At 35.1% G+C, this 18,479-nt stretch overlaps 1 protein-coding gene across 5 annotated transcripts in view; it reads left to right on the top strand.

Moving 5' to 3' along the window:
* Positions 1 to 18,479, top strand: part of USP45 (ubiquitin specific peptidase 45) — a 64,170-nt gene that overhangs the window by 29,470 nt on the left and 16,221 nt on the right. For 4 of the 5 annotated variants that reach the window (XM_022553185.2, XM_089921884.1, XM_089921883.1 and 1 more), the window contains 4 exons: positions 2,503 to 2,633; positions 10,054 to 10,141; positions 16,316 to 16,397; positions 18,306 to 18,397. In XM_022553185.2, the coding sequence (XP_022408893.1) occupies positions 2,503 to 2,633; positions 10,054 to 10,141; positions 16,316 to 16,397; positions 18,306 to 18,397 (393 nt within the window). Of the gene's footprint in view, positions 1 to 2,502; positions 2,634 to 10,053; positions 10,142 to 16,315; positions 16,398 to 18,305; positions 18,398 to 18,479 lie in introns of those variants that run through there. The other variant, XM_089921886.1, reaches the window with a different exon arrangement.

Here is an 18,479-nt window from a genome sequence, read left to right as displayed (position 1 = left end):
TCTGCATCCTTATTCCTGTCCTGTTCCTAGGATCATCAGAACCTTTTTTTTTTTTTTACATTCCATATATATGTGTTAGCATACGGTATTTGTTTTTCTCTTTCTGACTTACTTCACTCTGTATGACAGACTCTAGGTCCATCCAGCTTACTACAAATAGCTCAATTTCGTTTCTTTTTATGGCTGAGTAATATTCCATTGTATATATGTGCCACATCTTCTTTATCCATTCATCTGTCTATAGACACTTAGGTTGCTTCCACATCCTAGCTATGGTAAATAGTGCTGCAGTGAACATTGTGGTACATGTCTCTTTTTGAATTATGGTTTTCTCAGGGTATATGCCCAGTAGTGGGATTGCTGGGTCATATGGTAGTTCTAATTTTAGTTTTTTAAGAAACTTCCATCCTGTTCTCCATAGTGGCTGTATCAATTTACATTCCTACCCACAGTGCAAGAGGGTTCCCTTTGCTCCACACCCTCTCCAGCATTTATTTTTTGTAGATTTTTTGATGATGGCCCTTCTGACCAGTGTGAGGTGATACCTCCTTGCAGTTTTGATTTGCATTCCTCTAATGATTAATGATGTTGAGCATTCTTTCATGTGTTTGTTGGCAATCTGTATATCTTCTTTGGAGAAATGTCTGTTTAGGTCTTCTGCCCATTTTTTGATTGGGTTGTTTGTTTTTTTGATATTGGGCTGCATGAGCTGCTTGTAAATTTTGGAGATTAATCCTCTGTCAGTTGCTTCATTTGCAAATATTTTCTCCCATTCTGAGGGTTGTCTTTTCATCTTGTTTATGGTTTCCTTTGCTGTGCAAAAGTTTTTAAGTTTCATTAGGTCCCATTTTATTTTTGTTTTTATTTCCATTTTTCTAGGAGGTGGGTCAGAAAGGATCTTGCTGTGATTTATGTCATAGAGTGTTCTGTCTATGTTTTACTCTAAGAGTTTTATAGTGTCTGGCCTTACATTTAGGTCTTTAATCCATTTTGAGTTTATTTTTGTGTATGGAGTTAGCGAGTGATCTAATCTCATACTTTTACATGTCGCTGTCCAGTTTTCCCAGCACCACTTATTGAAGAGGCTGTCTTTTCTCCACTGTATATTCTTGTCTCCTTTACCAAAAATAAGGTGACCATGTGTGCGTGGGTTTATCTCTGGGCAGCAGTGTGCTTACTTTTAAAAAACTTTTTATTGAAGTATTCACACAGAGGAGTGTACATCATAAATGTAGAGTTGATGAATTTTCACAAACTGAATACACTGAACTGAAAGTAACCAACATTTTTCTCAAGAAACAGAGCTTTACCAGCTGCTAGAAGCCCCCTTCAGGTTGCCTTCCATTCCCTGCCTTCCTGCCTCACAAGGATAGCCACTAACCTGGTTTCTAAAGAGCAGATTAGTTTTGCCTGTTTTAATATTATATATAAATGAAGTTATGCAATATGGACTCTTTTACATTTGGCTTCTGTCAACATGTTAGTGAGATTCACCCATATTTCATTCTCATCAATAAACTTGCTTTTGTTTTCAAATTTTAAATATACTTTTAAAAACAGGTTATTTACTCACTCAGTTCTGAAGTTTTTAAACTGTCTCAAAATACTTAAGTTGGGAGCAGGGGATACTGCACCTTAGTGCTTGAGCTTTGAAACTGCCTTCGATTTTACTTTTGACCCTTGAGGTAGCTTTCAATTTACTGAACATTGCAGAAATCACTTATGATATTCAAAAGCTATAGAAAATTATAGCCTGTCTTTTCTGTGGTTTTAGCCAGATGGCTGATTTTTAAGGATAGTTGGTATGAAATATATATGTAATTTGTATTTCATGAGTTTATGAATGAGACAACATATGTGATAGTTGTCTTAGAAGATAACATTCTATAGAGTCTGAGGATTATAGTTGGGATCTGCTTTTTATTCATTGTCTGTAAGGAGAGGGGTTACTAGCAAGGATAACATTTTAGAAGATAAAACTTGATGGGGAAAAAATTCTAGAATAAAGAGTGTTGCTCCTTCACACAGTTGTAGCTGCTTTTGTCAAACTGTATGTCTCTCTCCTTTAAAAGAGGGAGATAGTGTACCAATTTGTGACATAATTTCTCATTCCTTATTTTGTTAGTAAAATATTTGGGGAAAAGAAGAGCATGGAGTTTTGCTCATAAATGTAATTTGTGATTATTTGTGAATTTGTACAAATTTGTGAATTTGTACAAATATCAAGTCGATGAGTACTTTTATTTTAGGAGAGCACATTAAGGGACAGTTACAAGCTGGTTTTTCACTCTTAAGCTAATAGTTTTATTAAGTAAAGGGCAGAGGATATGAAAATACCTGTATTTTTCAAGGTAAGGCATTTAATTTCATTTTTTATATATTCATCTTATATACACTTGAGGTGATTTAGTCATCATTTAAACAGAGTGTAACTTAGATTTTAAAAAATATTTTTTTAAAAAATTGTGTATTTCTGATATAGAGTTGATCATGTTTTTAAAGGACCCATTAGTGGTGGAACTTTCAAGCCCTGGACCATTGACCTCAGCCTTGTTCCTGTTTCTTCACAGCATGAAGGAGACTGAAAGAGGACCGCTTTCTCCCAGAGTTCTTTTTAATCAGCTTTGTCAGAAGTGGGTACATCTACATTCTTAATATAAATAATCATGAGTTACAAAACACTAATGTGTTTATCACTTAATATGAGTAGTTTGACTCTGACTGTGACATGGCTGTTATTGCCTAGACTACCAAGAGAAAGAACTAACATTTGTTTAGTTGCAGCTGTGTGCCTTATCTAAATTATATCTCATAATACTCTGAAGAAGTGATTGTTTATCCCCATTTTATATATAAGGAAACTGAGACCCCCCAGAAGTTGAGTAGCTTACCTTGTTTCATGGTGACAAAAATAGGGTTTAAATAGATACCTGTCCTGACTCAGAAGCCCATGATGTAATACCATAAAGTGAGAAAATTATAGAATTATAAAATCTAAGAGTGCTATAATAGATCATCTAACCTAGTTTTCTTATTTTTAAAGATGAGCTTTGAGGCATGCAGAATTTAAGTAAATTTCCCAAGATATCACAGTATATTTAAAAACAAAATACTTGTGTGCCTAGAAATAAACACATGTCATAAGGGACCTGACATTCATTTATTCCTTTATAGAAATTTGAGATCAACTACAAGTAGTTGCTAGAATCCAGGGGTACACAGCTTATAATTTATGAAAAACAGACCCTTTCAGGAGCTCATAAACTAGTCCAGTCCACAATTAGTAAAATATGTAGAAACAAAATTCTTTAAATGTGAACTTGCATTTTTGTATATCTCCAGGTTTTAAAATTTCATTTTAATTTAAGCTAGTTACCTAAGCCATGGTATTGTATTATGTTTTATTGCATTTTATTTTATCTCATAGTATTGTACCAATGTTAACTTTCTTTTTAAAAAAAGTTTATTGTGGGGCTTCCCTGGTGGCGCAGTGGTTGAGAGTCCGCCTGCCGATGCGGGGGACATGGGTTCGTGCCCCGGTCCGGGAGGATCCCACATGCCGCGGAGCGGCTGGGCCCGTGAGCCATGGCCGCTGGCCCTGCGCGTCTGGAGCCTGTGCTCCGCGGCGGGAGAGGCCACAACAGTGAGAGGCCCGTGTACCGCAAAAAAAAAAAAAAGTTTATTGTGGAAAGAACACAATATGAGATCTACCCTCTTAAAAAAATTTCAAGTGTACAATGTGTTATTGTTGACTGTAGGTACAGTGTTGAACAGCAGATCTCTAGAGCTTATTCATCTTGCTTGACGAAAACTTGTTCATTAATTAGTAACTCCACTTTTCCCCTCCCCCCTTTCTAGGTACTTCATATAATTGGAATCATGCATTATTTGTCTTATTGTAACTGACTTATTTCACTTAGTATAATGTGCCATGGTATTTTAAATGTAGTCCAAAATATGGAGGGTTTATTATATGTTTCATTTGGTTGCCAGGTGCTGTTTTTTCAAAGCCTAAAGAACAAAAAAAGCCTTTAAAAGTCTCAGAGACCTGGGTGCCTCATAGAGTTAAAAAGTTTTTAGGACATTATGTACTTTAGAAATTTGTTTTTGACTCTCCCCAAAATAACTTTGTTTTGTGTCTTTTTTTTTTCTGGTTTTATAGAGATTTGTAAACATTTTCTAATTATTATTAAAATGATAGGTGCTCATAGATAAAAATTCAGACTACTGTTATCTGTTTTCTTTATTCTATCCAAAAGTGATTATGCATACATAGACATAAAAATAAATTGTTTGCAACTTGCTTGTTTTGCTTAATGTGTTTTATACATCTTTCTATATTAGTACATGTGTCTATAACTTATTTGATTTTACATATAGATATGTGTGTATATGTGTGTGTGTGTGTATATCATTGCACTTATGAGAGTATGTCTGTGGGATAAATAGAATTACTGGATCAAACGTTATTTGAAAATATTTTTAAATTGCATTTTCTTTTGCTTTATTGTATTTATTTTAAAAAGAGATATGTATATATTAACGAAAGTGATTAAAAAGAAAAAGTCAGGTGATTTAAGCCATATATGTTGGGTCTATTTTTGGACTTTGTTCTGTTCCATTGATCTATATGTCTGTTCTTACCCCAATACTGTACTGTCTTGATTACTATAGCTTCATACTAAGTCTTGGAATTAGATGGTGTGAGTCCTCAAATTTTCTTTTTTTGGGGGGGTGGGTTACTGCTCTAGGTCCTTCACTTTTTTATGTGACTTTTAAATTAGTTTGTCAGTTGGGATTACATTGAATGTGTAGATCAGCTTGGAGAGAAATGACATCTTAACAATGTTGAGTCTTCCAATGCATGATTATCAGATACCTTTTCATTATTTAGGTCCTTGATTTTTCCTCATCAAAATTTTATGTCTTTCATCCTATGACTCCTTCACCCATTTTGTTAGATTTACCTTAAGAATTTCATGGTTTTTTTAAATGGTAGTTATTGTAATTTGGTACTTAAATTTTTTTTCAATTTCTAGTTGCTCATTGCTTATATAAAGAAATACAGTTGATTTTTGTGTATTGACCTTTTTTCTTGCTTCCTTGCTCAGTTCACTTACTGGTTAGAGTAGCTTTATGTAGATTCTTTGGGATTTCTTATGTAGACAGTAATGTCATTGGTAAACACAGACCATTTTATTTCTTCTTTTCCAAGCTGTATCCTTTTATATATTTTTCTTACCTTATATTGCTGGCAAGGATCTCTAGTGTGGCGATGGAGTGATATAATAGACATCCTTGCTTTGTTCCTGATATAAGGGGCAGAGCATTCAGGCTTTCACACATAAGAATGATAAGAGCTGTAGGTTTTTCATAGATACCTTTTATCAGGTTGAGGAAATTCTCATCCCTAGTTTTTTCTGAGAGATCTTATCAAGAATGGGTATTGGTATACCTTGATTCCTGGCCCAGAGAAAATGAGATAATAAATGTTTGTTGTTTTATAAGAAAAAAGAATGGGTATTAAATTTTACTGAGTGCTTTTTCTGCATCTATTAAAATAATCATATATTTTTTAACCTGTTGAAATAGTGAATTGTATTAATGGATATTCTGAATAGCTTTAGTGAACATATTTGATTTACAATAAACTGTATGTATGTAAAGTGTAATATCAGTTAAGTTTTAACATATGTATACACTTGTAACACCATTGCCACAGTCAATATGATGAATGTATCTGTCACCCCTAAAAGTTTTCTTGGGCCCCTTTGTAATCCCTCTCTGGACTCCTTCCCCAAGCCCCGCCCCAGGGCTACCCCTTACCTATTTTTTGCCACTATAGATTAGTTTGCATTTTTTAGAATTCTGTATACAGTTGACCCTTGAACAACACAGGGTTTTGGGGCACCAACCCTCCCTGAAGTCAAAAATCTGCATATAACTTAACAGTCAGTCGGCCCTCCAGATCCCAGGTTCCACATTTGTTGATTCAGCCAACTGAGGATTGTGTAGTACTCTAGTACGTATTTACTGAAAAAAATCTGCATGTGAGTGGACCTGTACTGTTCAAACTTGTGTTGTTCAAGGGTCAACTATAAATAGAATCATACAACATGTACTCTTTTTTTGGTCTGGCTTCTTTCACTTGGCATAATTATTTTGAGATTCTTCCATGTTGTATGCATACATTGATTGATTTTTGAAAGTTGAGCCAATCTCTTGAAGATTCTGTTATAATGGTGATTGTCAGACACTTTGACCACTTGTGATGAATTGTTGGGAGCAAGTTCTTCAGCTTTCCTCTGGCTTTTTTTTACCCTTCAGTATCTTATTTTGCAATAGTTTTGAGACTCACAAAAAGTTACAAGAAGAGTACAGAGTTCCTGTGTACCCTGCATCCAGCTTCCATCAGTGATAATATCTTATATGATAGTAGTGCATTGTCAAAACCAGGGAATTGACATTAACATAGTACTATCAACTCCGGTATAGATCTTATTTGGGTGTCACTAGTTTTTACATGAACTCTTCCCTGAAAGGTTCAGAGATGCTAGAGTGATTCTATGTCTCCATTCTCATTCATGCCCATTTAAAAAAAATATTTATTTATTTCGTTGCATCGGGTCTTAGTGGCTGCAGGCAGGCTCCTTAGTTGAGGCTCGAGGGCTCCTTAGTTGTGGCATGCAAACTCTTAGTTGCGGCATGCATGTGGGATCTAGTTCCTGGACCAGGGGTCGAACCCAGGCCCACTGCATTGGAAACTCGGAGTCTTAACCACTGTGCCACCAGGCAAGTCCCTCATTCACGCCCACCTTTTTGCTTCCTTTATTCCTTCATGTTGCTAACTAGTATTGATGTGCTGAGCTTTCTTTGGGTTTTGTCCATGAAGAAATTACACACACACACACACACACACACACATTCCTAGTTTTGTGATATTCTGTGGTGTGTCACGTACATTAAGGATGCCATCAAAGTCTCAAAATAAGTTGAAAGTTCAGGGACTTGCCTGGCAGTCCAGTGGTTAAGACTCTTCGCTTCCACTGCAGGGGGCATGGGTTCAGTCCCTGGTTGGCCTGGTCGGGGAACTAAGATCCTGATTGCATGGCGGCCCAGCCAAAAAAAAAGATGAAAGTTCAGTATGCTATATAGTATTCTGGGTATGTTCTTCAGTATTATCTTCTAATTTACTAATTTACCCTTCAACTGTGTATAGTTTAGAGTTTATCCTATTTTTTGTATTTTTATATCTGTAGTTTTATTTTCTTATTTCTAATATTTTAATTTGCTATCTTATATCTACATGTTCTTATTTAAATTTTTTTCTATTTTTTGTAGTATCTGGGCTTTTATTGGCAGTTATGCCTTTATTTTATGCTTTTGGACATTCTCAACATATTTATGGTAACACCTTTGGGACAGTTCTATACAATTTATTTGGAGTGAAGTAAATTCATTTCAGTTGTTTTTAACATTAGATTTCTTTATGTGTTTTATAATACTGGATTGTAGTCTTCTTTGGAGTGAATTTTTTGTTCTTCTGCTCCTGTCTTCGACTCCTTTGCTTTCTCCCATCCTCTCCCTTCCTCATATCCACCTCCTCTTTCTGCCTAAAAATTTTAAATTTTATGATAGCCTCACCCCTTCCCTCCAGGCTGGCCTTGGAGATCCAGCTCTCTTAATGATTCAGTTACCATGCTGCCCTGGTTAGCAGATGGGAGAAGAGTCTGTAGAAGGTTTGGCTCAGGTTCAGGTCCCTAGGCTGTGCCTGTGTTCTGTTGTAGCCTTAGGTAACACTTGCCTAAGGGCTTCCTTTCAGGCTCTTGGTAAGATCAACCATCCTTAAACAATGATCCTGGCTCTGGTCTCTGTCTGAAGTAATTTTAGGTTTCTTTACCCTTCAGGACTGAGCTCTTTCAGGCCTAGAGCCTGTCAAGTCTGTTTTTTAGTCTGCCTACAATTTCATGTTCTAATATTTTTGTTCTGTGAGATTTTTTTGTATTGAATCCCACTTAAGCCTTTTTTGTTTGTTTGTTTTCTCTTTTTATATTTTGTTATGTTTGGAGCAGAGAGAGTTTTTGGATTATGAACAGACTGATTCATCTGCACCCAGAAGACATCTCCATGAAGTCTCTCTTGTCTTAAATTTCTTTGTCTTGGCAGTCTGTTCCTGTTTTATGAGTGTGTATACATTTTCCTCTTAGAATTTGAGATTTCTGAAAGTTCTCAACTCTTTCCCACAGTAACGCTTTCACTAAGGCACAGTTCCTGTGAATGTTTAGAGTTTCCCTTGTTTTGAATAGGGTGAATTTTTTCATATATTTAGTGATTTTTCTATGTTTATCCTTTAAGTTTGAAGGTCTCTTTTGGTATTTATTGGTAGAGATTCTATAAGTCGTCATATGATTTGTTCCCCAGCCCTAAGTAAAAGAAGAAAGAAAAAAATCTAGGTTTATTCAATTTTCTTCAGTGGTTTAGAAGGCAGTAAGTGCTTTGTGCATGGTTGAGATGGAGCTATAGGTAGAGACCTGGTGAAGACAGTTTCTCCTTTGTTTGGGAACTATTTCTTCCTGTGTGTCTGCTTCGAAAGCCATAAACTATCTCCTCCTACCTGCCGCCTGGCTGTGAGGCTCTCTGAAGGATCCCCATTTCCCCTCCCAGTCTTCTTCTACTTCCCAGACCTTTCCTGATACCTACAGCCTAAGTGTAGTGTCATGCAATTTCTGCCTTTATGAATTCCAACTGGGGAGGCCCTAAGGGGGTTGGAATTTGTATCCATCTTGGTTTCTGTCCTCATCTCCGATCTAGGAGGTGGGCACTATCCACCACACGCAGAAAGGGAAGCCCACCAAGGGAGTAAGTGAAAGTGTTCTCTACATCATGCTATTTGCTACTTCTTAGCAAGAGTAACTGAAATGATGGTTCCTGTTTCAGGCTAGATTCGCCAGTAGTTCAGAGAGTGTTTTAGCACCAGGGACTCACACTAGTACATTACTAGGATGAATAATCATCGTGAGATGATGAGGAATAATGCTTAAAGTACTGGACTCAAGAATCAGAAGACCTGGATTTATGTCAGTGGCACTGAACTTGTTCTTCAGTTTTCTCAAGCATAAAGCGGAATTCGTATTACAGTTGTCCCTTGGTATCCACAGGGGATTGGTCCCAGGACCCCCGAGGATACCAAAATCCATGGATGCTCAAGTCCCTTATATAAAATGGCGGAGTATGTATTTATGAATTCCTTAACAGCATTGTTGTGTACATCAAATGACATATGTGGTATATGTCATAATAAGACCATTGTAAACTTGTACTACCATGAGATAGTCTTACTATTTTGTATTATTTTGACAAAATTCTTTCTTCATCTTAGCTCAGAGCACTTTTTAAATTTAGTAATTGTTTGCATTTAAGGCAAAAATATTCATTTTAGCATTGAGTTAATTGCAGTAAATATTACTTTTTAAAGTTACTGAAATCAGCTAAACATTTGCTGTGCTGATTTCTCCATGAATAACCCCTTATCCTTTTATTTAATTAATACACAGGAAATCTGATTGTCAAATTCATAAAATGAAAACCTTCATAGAGATAACAGTTTATAGTTCTTTATATTAATATAAATAATCTCTTGCTTTTCTTTTGGTTATATAAGGTAGGAAGATAATAGATCACAGTAGCTTGGGTTTGAATACTGCTTTTTTACGTGCTGTGTGACCTTGCAAATTAAATAGTCCCTCTGAACCCTCATATATAAGCTAAAGAAAATAGTACATTCCAAGCTTGTTTCAGGATTATGTGAAGCTTAACATATGTACTGTACTTGGCATGTAGTAGTTGCTTAATAAGTGTTTAGCCATATTATTCTCAGTGTACTGAAGATCTCATCCTAATTGGAACAGTAACCACATTTTGTCTTTCTATTTATAGAAAAAGGAATAAATTGAATCTTTGAATATATGTTATTTCAAGGTGATTTTAAATAATAATAATATATTGTTGATAAAATGTTCTTTTTTTCTTTCCTGTTTTGTTTTTAAATCATAGGGCTCCTGGATTTAAAAGTTTTCAACAACAGGACAGTCAGGAACTTCTTCATTATCTGCTTGATGCGGTGAGGACAGAAGAAACAAAGGTCAGGTTTCTTTGTGTTTATCACATATTCTCTTTAAGAAGAGGGTACAAAACTGAAGGAATTTTTACCAAAATTTTAATGTACGTTTGAGAGTAATTTGATTTTTTTTTAAACTTCTATTTACTCTTCTCTTCCCCCCACTTTTTTGCCCCTTCTACCAGAAGATTATTTTTTCACTCTTTCGCAACTCTGTTACCCTTTATTAGTTAATGCCCTTTGGCTATAAATAACAGAAATTAATTAATACTAGCTTAAATAAAGAAAAGGAAATCTAATAATCCAGATAAAGGGGGATATAGGACAGGAAGGTTCTCAGGAATCCGGAAAGTATTCTCCTTTTCCCCCCAGTTTCTATGGCTCTATAGATTTTCTTTACCCATCTCTCTGTGGACAGAGTAGTTTCTTTGTTTCCCTGTCTGAGTGGTAGCACCTGACCACCATGGCTTGCTGCTTGTGAATCCCAATTCTAAATTCCCAAAAGAGAGAAGTCCCATTATCCCATGTTGGATTGCAGTCCACTCAGGAACCAGGAAATTGGGGTCCCAGCCTCCTGGATCAGGGACTGTTTCTGAGTAAAAAAGGACTGGTTAGATTTCCCAAACAGGGTTTATTGTAATCCTGTCCCTTAATTGATTGGCTGTTGGTTGACTTTAATATTAAATTATATTCACCTTTTTTGGTGGGGTCGTATGCAAATAGTATACAATTTTTCAGAGAAAATACAAGATATTAAAGATGCAAGATATCAAATACACAGCACATATCCTCCACTTCCTCCCTTTCTCTCTCATAGCAGACCCTGCTCATCATTCATAACAGTTCCACTGAGTCAGTGTTCAGTCTCAGAATCATTCTCAACACAGCACTCTGGGCAGCCGCTGCCAATCATAATTGTTAATAACAGGTGAAATCCTGTTTTCTGTTCAAGGTGAATACCCTTCTTAATCTAAATATTAATATGGTAGTAGAGCAACCAGGTGAAAATGAAGTGCTGATATGTTTGTGGTAGGTGTTTACTATGTTACTAGGCAGGGTGGACCCTCCTTTTTTTTTTTAAATTCTACTTTGTTTGAATTGTACATAACATTGTAGTGTTTCTTTACTCCTAATGGCCAGTTTTCAGTGAAGAGAGAGTTATGGTTCTAATATTTTTTCGTAAATTATCTTAAAGAATGAGTTAAGGGCGTCCATGGTGGCACAGTGGTTGAGAGTCCGCCTGCCGATGCAGGGGACACGGGTTCGTGCCCTGGTCTGGGAAGATCCCATATGCCGCGGACAGCTAGGCCCGTGAGCCATGGCCGCTGGGCCTGCGCGTCCGGAGCCTGTGCTCCGCAACGGGAGAGGCCACAACAGTGAGAGGCCTGCGTACAGCAAAAAAAAAAAAAAACAAAAAAAAAACAATGAGTTAATTACACCCTCCTGCTACCAAACGGTGTATATTACAATCCTATCCTTAATTGGCTGTTGTTAGACTTTCATATTAAATTAGTTGAATTCAGCTTCTGAAGGTGTCACTCCTTTTCTGCCATCTATTTTTATGTATTTTGATTATGAACCCTACTACCTTCTATTTAGATTTACGTCTATCATCTCTCTTAGATTGTGGTCTCCTCAAGGAATGGTATCCCATGTGCCTTGCACACAGTAGTGCTCAGTGAATGTTTGTTGAATATGTTGCCTGTGCTTACCCCCCGCCCCACGCCCTTTTTTTTTTGTTGGCCATGCCTCATGGCTTGTTGGATCTTCGTTCCCAGACCAGGGATCAAACCTGTGCCCCTGGCAGTGAAAGCACCGAGTCCTAACCACTGGACCACCAGGGAATTCCCTGTGCTTACCCTTTAAATGGACAGTATTTCTTGAGAATTTGAATTGGGAAGAAAACAGTCTCTTAAATGATTTATACTAGCTAGTTACTTGGGGATTTGCAGTTATTTTGAATATGTTATAATTTGAATAAACTGTTAAATTGACAGGGTAATTCTGCATTATGTTTTACCTGTAATTTGTTTTGAAAAAAGTCAGTAAAGAGATTTGTAATTAGTTAAGTTTTGGGACATTAACACAATCCCCCTGAGCTAATATTTGATCACATTTTCTTAGATCTAGAAACTGATATCAAGAATGGAGATTCAAACTTAAGTCTTTCTGACCTCGAAACTAATTATCTAATTTTATCCAATACTGCTTATTAAAGTTTAATTTTAATTCTTGGTCATCAGTGACTAGTATAAATCACCCATTTTTTAAGCTTGCTATTTAAAATTTAACCATAATTATTTCACTATTTGAAAAAAGTATTAACTCTGATTTAATAACTATGATATATTGATACTCTTATTGAAGGGGTTGATGCAAGGTAGTAAGGTGGAAAGAGATGCTCTGTCTTTGTGTTATGAGTAGTAAATGCATTTTGACCTTCTGAGCCTACAGATGACATAGTAGTTACTTTAGGATTAATTCAAACCATCAGTTGCTAGAAAAATATTTTTTCCCCTATGATTTGCAGGATACATTTGCTACATGGTGGTCATGTATCATTGTAAATGGAATTAAAAGTCACTCTTTACAATGTTTTTCTCTGCTGATATTACAAATAAAACAATAAAATCTATCCCTATAATTTTTTTTTCTGTTTTACTTGTATTACTTGATGGCATTCTTTGTTACAATTAAATTATTCTTTTGTCATAATGATACATTATGATGATTCACAGTATCTTGAAAACTCAGGCAGTACAGCAGGAAACATTGGTTTTTGAAAGCTCTTATCTTTCTTCCTTTATTTGAGGGTTTTAGATGGTGTGGCAGAATTAAAATGTCAAGTCTGTGGATCTATTCAGTCTCGTAAGCAAGGACAGTCGTGCCAGTCAGTTACAGTGAGTACCCAAGCAGGAGCTGCATTGTCTGGCCTGGGAACTCCGCAGCTGTTAATCGGGCTGCTGTTGTAGTTTGTCTCTGCCATGTGTTTTTTGCTTGAAGGAAGGCTACAGCGGTATGTCTGCCACCAGACTCTTCCAGTGATGATTAAAAACTACTGACCTCTTTTCATATTGTTTCATTAGGGTCTTTTTCTTATGACTCTGAAGTCGAGGAATATAACTCGCTGAGTAGAGAGCTAAAGAAAGGGATCATTTGTGCAAAAATTCTAAATTTTTTATGTGTGAAATAAAATAAAATTCACAATAAGAACTTCTTTTATAGGCAGCCTTTTTACCTTAGAAATATATGCTTCTTTACTTTTTTCCTTTTAATTTGAGCTATCTCTAAATTAATGATAATTACATTTGCATTATCAAAGATATATCGCTTTAATACATTACTGGGTAAGATTATTTTAAAGGTAGAATATCTCAGCTAACTTAAATTATGAGTGTTTGCATTATTTTTGAAAGAAGTTTAACATGGAGATTTGAACTAGTCGAACATGGGTACTGCTAAATGATTTATGTGCTGTGGTTGTTAGTCACTCCCTAACCAAAGTCTTTTTTTTTTTTAAACCTAAATGGTTCAAAGCACAACAATGAAAGGTTGGAGATGGACCTAAGCCTATTTATTTTATTCAGCTTGATGAACTACCTATTAACTCTTTAACAGTTTAGAGCAGAGAATATAAATTTGTGGCTAGGATAAAATAAAAAAGCAAAAGTCTAATAGTTTAAAAGTCAATAATTTAAACAGCTTAATTGTTTTTACTCTTTTTTAGAAGTGTGATATCATAGCTTACATTTTAGAGTATGGTAAAGGCTCATTAAATTCTATTGAAAGTCATCTGAATGTTCAAAATTGTAGAATAAATTTATAGACTTCTAAGTTGAATTAGAGGCTTTATCTTCAGTGGCTGGAGAGGCTTTTTACAGTTATATTAAATATTTATAGGTGAACATGGGTATTTATTGGCATCTTTCATTTTAGTCCATTAAAAGTTTCTCTTACATGGAATTCACACCATTCTAATTTTCATATTTTAGTTTAATAAGTTCTCTGTTCAAGGTATAAAAGTCAAGTTTAGCTTGGACAATATCCAAATGATATAAACTTTCAAGTTTATTGAGTCTGAATTGGAGATTATTTCAATACTTAATAGCTTCTGGGACACATTATTTCAGTTTCCTTCACATATATTTCAGGAGAGTGTGACATGGTATGGATTGCTGTATGTTCACTTTTCTACCCTACTTTGTATATATGTAAGGTATACATTGCATTAACTTTCAAAACAACACTTGAAGAGAATAGTGAGCAGTTCTAGGAAATAAAATGTGCTGATCATAGGCTAGTTAATAAACAAAACTCACTTTCATAATTATTGGGGGAGGGTGTTAAAAACTTATTGTAAAACATATCACACATACAGAAGAATGTGTACCAATATACATATAGTTTAAAGCATAATATTATTATAAATATTATTAGCACTTCTCCCTACCACCACCCCCAGAGTTAAAAAAAAAAAGAAAAAGAATGTTATTAGTACCATAAAAACTACCTACTTCTTTTTTTCAAATACTTCTTCCTCATCAGAGGCAACCACTATTTTGACTTTTACAGAAATCATTCCACTGCTTTTTCTTATAGTTTCTGAGAGCTACCTCTGTATGCTTAAATAATATATTGTTTAGTTTTATAAAACTGGGGGTGCTTCCCTGGTGGCGCAGTGGTTGAGAGTCTGCCTGCCGATGCAGGGGACATGGGTTTGTGCCCCGGTCCGGGAAGATCCCACATGCCGCGGAGCGGCTGGGCCCGTGAGCCATGGCCGCTGAGCCTGCGCGTCCGGAGCCTGTGCTCCGCAGCGGGAGAGGCGACAGCAGTGAGAGGCCCGCGTACCGCAAAATAAAAAAAAAAGAGTCAGCTTTCGATTCATTTATTCTCTTCAATTTCTACTTTTATCTTCATTAACTCTTTCCTTATACTTTTGTTTGGTTTGATGTCCTTTTCTAAATTTATAAGTTGGCTGCTTAATTCATTTGTTTTTATTCTTTTCAACTGATTTAAATATATAAAGTTGTGAATTTTCTTCTGAACGGTGGGAAGTATCTTGGATTCTGATATGCAAAGTTTTATTATTCTCTGGGAAGTCTGCAGTTGGGTTTAATTTCTCTGACATAATAATTTTTTAATAGCAGATTTATGTATCATTTTCACACGAAGATGTCCAGGTCTAACAGTGGTTTCACATATATGAAAACCTGTGATTAAGACTTTACTTAAAAAATATATTTTGAAGAATAATTAATAAGCTTTCCCCTCACCCCACTGTTAAAATGTGAATTAAAGAAGATTAAATTCATCCACTAAGTAGGACCATAATTAGTGTAAAAGATGATAATTTATTAGCTTAAATGTCTTTATTTTTGGAATATATATAGTTTTATTCTGAGAGTTTTCTGTGAGGTTGGATCTTTCCTAAAACACATGCAAGAGATGTGGAACCATAAACCTTATCATTTACTAAGAGTTGCTAATGACCTTAACACATGATTGTTATTGACAACTAAATTCAAATAAAACAACAGTTAAGATTTGGGCTCTTGCTGTGGAGAATATTCTGGACTTTAGTCATCTATGTATATAAGTAAAATAATCTACATGGAGGTCATAGTGACCAGTTTAATAGCTTCTTATATATTTATATTAAGATTTTCTTCATAGGTAAGAAATTTCCTATGGTCTATTTGTTACTTTTTGTCCTAATTAAGGAGTAAATCATTTTAGGGACAGAGTGGGGGAGAGGAAGAGAGGGGGCAGGAGACGGGGAGAGATAGGGGAGAGAAGGGAAAAGGAGAACTTACTCTAAACCTATAAGCAAAATGAAACTAGGCTGCTTGCTTTTTGTCGACTGAGGAAAATGCTTTAAACCCAAGAGAGAACCTAAACTTGGGAATCTTGACTTTTGTTTGGGGGAGGATTTGGCATTAGAGCATTATTCATTAATGGAATTTTAGAACTAGAAGAAAGGACATATTTGATATTTTTTAAAATTCAGTCATTTTATTTTACTAGGGAACTGAGATCCACTGTACCTTGCTGTTTGAAAGTCCTCCTCTTATTAAGAGGATGAAGCTTGAGTTGATTGGCACTAAAACCAGATCCTATTTACAGGAACACAAAATAATGCTTTGAAAGAATATATTCTCGTATAGATTCTTAATAAATTCTTATTACTTTGTTTTATAGCGAATACAAGCTGGCATTCTCAAAGCATTTAACAACCCAACTACTAAAACTGCTGATGATGAAACGAGAAAAAAAGTCAAAGGTATGTTGACTCTTTCACTATTAAAACTTTTTTCTAGAAGAAAATACTGTAAGTTTCTTTTGGGGGCAGGGAAAGGAACTGAGCATTATGTGAACTAATGGCCTTAAAAGGAGGGTGTACTTACTCCTGTGGCTGCAAGACAGTCTAATGAGTCATCGAAAGAAAATGTTAGAATCCATGTGAATTTTAAAAAATAAAAATAATATCAAATATACAGATTGACACTGATGCCCTTAAGTGAAGTATCTTATGGGAGACTTGAAAGGTTGTTGAAAGTAGCAACCTCGCTTAGAAGTTCACTTTTATCACATTGTATCATTTTGCAGTTGAAGTGTACTTAGATAGGTGGATTTATGGATATTGTCTAGTCTTAACCAGACAAAATGCTTCAGTGCTCCAAAAATTCTCCAAAAATTGCTCCAAATGCAAGGAAACCATTATTTATGAGAGTACTATTAAATCAAGCATACATGTCTACTCCTAATGTTGAGTCTTCATCAGCCAAAATATGAGGCAGAAACCGTGATTAACTAATCAAAGATGATCATTTACAGTGATCAGTATTTAAGTGTGGATTTATATCCCTTGTTATTAACGATTTACCTTGTCTGGAACGTATATTCTGCCTTGAGATAGTAACTAGTGGTAACGTGTAGTCATCATTTATAGAAAATGTTTAAAAATATTATTTGTATTTTACTCTCTTTTTTAACATCTGGTGTTTTTGGTAGCATTATGTGTACATACTACACGTCTGTAATTTATAAACAAATATACATACATTATGATTGTATATGACAAAACTTTATGTGCAGTTAAATGTTCAAGATTTTGAAAAATACACTCTCAAGTATACTTGTTCTCTTGTTTTCAGATAGTGCCATCTAGTGCATGTTTAGAATAACTGCTCATTTATTCCTTCACTTCTTTCCAGTTTTGTAATCTTAACCTATTTTCAATCCCTTGTACAAGTTTTGTTAATGAAACATCTTAGTTTAACATAACTTCTAAATAGTTATCATCATAATTAATAAATATTTATTGATATATCCAGATAAAAGTCTGCTCTGTCATTCAGTGCTTCAAGTAATGTTCTAAAATGATTTAAAATGTTTGCATGAAATTTGAAGGTAGAGATCAAAAAAGGATAGAAGAAAAGTTTGAAAGAGGAGTGAATATGTTTTTTTAATATGTTTTTCCCCATGGTTTACTATGGAAAATTTCAAACTTCCATTAGAGAGACTAGTATAATGAAGACCATGTACCTGTGTGCCCATCACCCCGCTTAAATTACATTCAATTTATGGTGTATTATGTTTCATCTGTTCTCCCCCAACTACATATTATTTTGAAGCAAATCATAAGTATAATTTTCTTTTATTTATAAATATTTCCCAAAGGGAATAATTTTAACATTTTTATGTAACAGGAGTTACATATATAACTGAGTTAGTAATTGCCATGTTAGTTCTTTATCCTATGCAGTGTTTACTTGTCTTTTACTACTCTGTTGTTTCCATAGTTATGGTCCTGGCATCTGTAGTCCTAAATCATAATCTCTTTTCCCATCCCTCTATCTGCCTCTAGGATAGGCACAGAGGCTTTAAAGGGTTTAGTTGGAGCAGTTGAGTGTGGTATGAATAGTGGTTAATACTCTAATTATTTTACTTCTTAAGTTTAAGAACAGCTTGCTATTTCTTTGAGACTACAGTAGTTGATAGTCACATTTTCTCTGTGGAATGGTAAAGGAGAAAGACATTATAACATCGTATAGTGACATATATTATTAAATATGGTCCTGGATATCTGCCTTATTCAGATTTCTTTTGATTCAATGGGAAAAAAGCCTATTACATTGTTAGGTTAATGGTTGACATGTTTTTTGCATTAAAAGTATTATTTTTACAGCATATGGAAGAGAAGGTGTGAAAATGAACTTCATAGATCGTATCTTTATTGGTGAATTAACTAGCACAGTCATGTGTGAAGAATGTGCAAATGTAGGTACTTTGGAATTCACTTCAACATGGGATAGATATGGTCACATTGTTTTTATGGTTTTCTTTCACATGTAATCATCTC

Source organism: Delphinapterus leucas, chromosome 12, assembly GCF_059928025.1.
Source record: "Delphinapterus leucas isolate spDelLeu-1000000601 "Yukka" chromosome 12, BTC_Dleu_Yukka2, whole genome shotgun sequence".
Lineage (NCBI taxonomy): Eukaryota > Metazoa > Chordata > Mammalia > Artiodactyla > Monodontidae > Delphinapterus > Delphinapterus leucas.
This window is presented reverse-complemented; position numbering and strand designations above follow the sequence as displayed.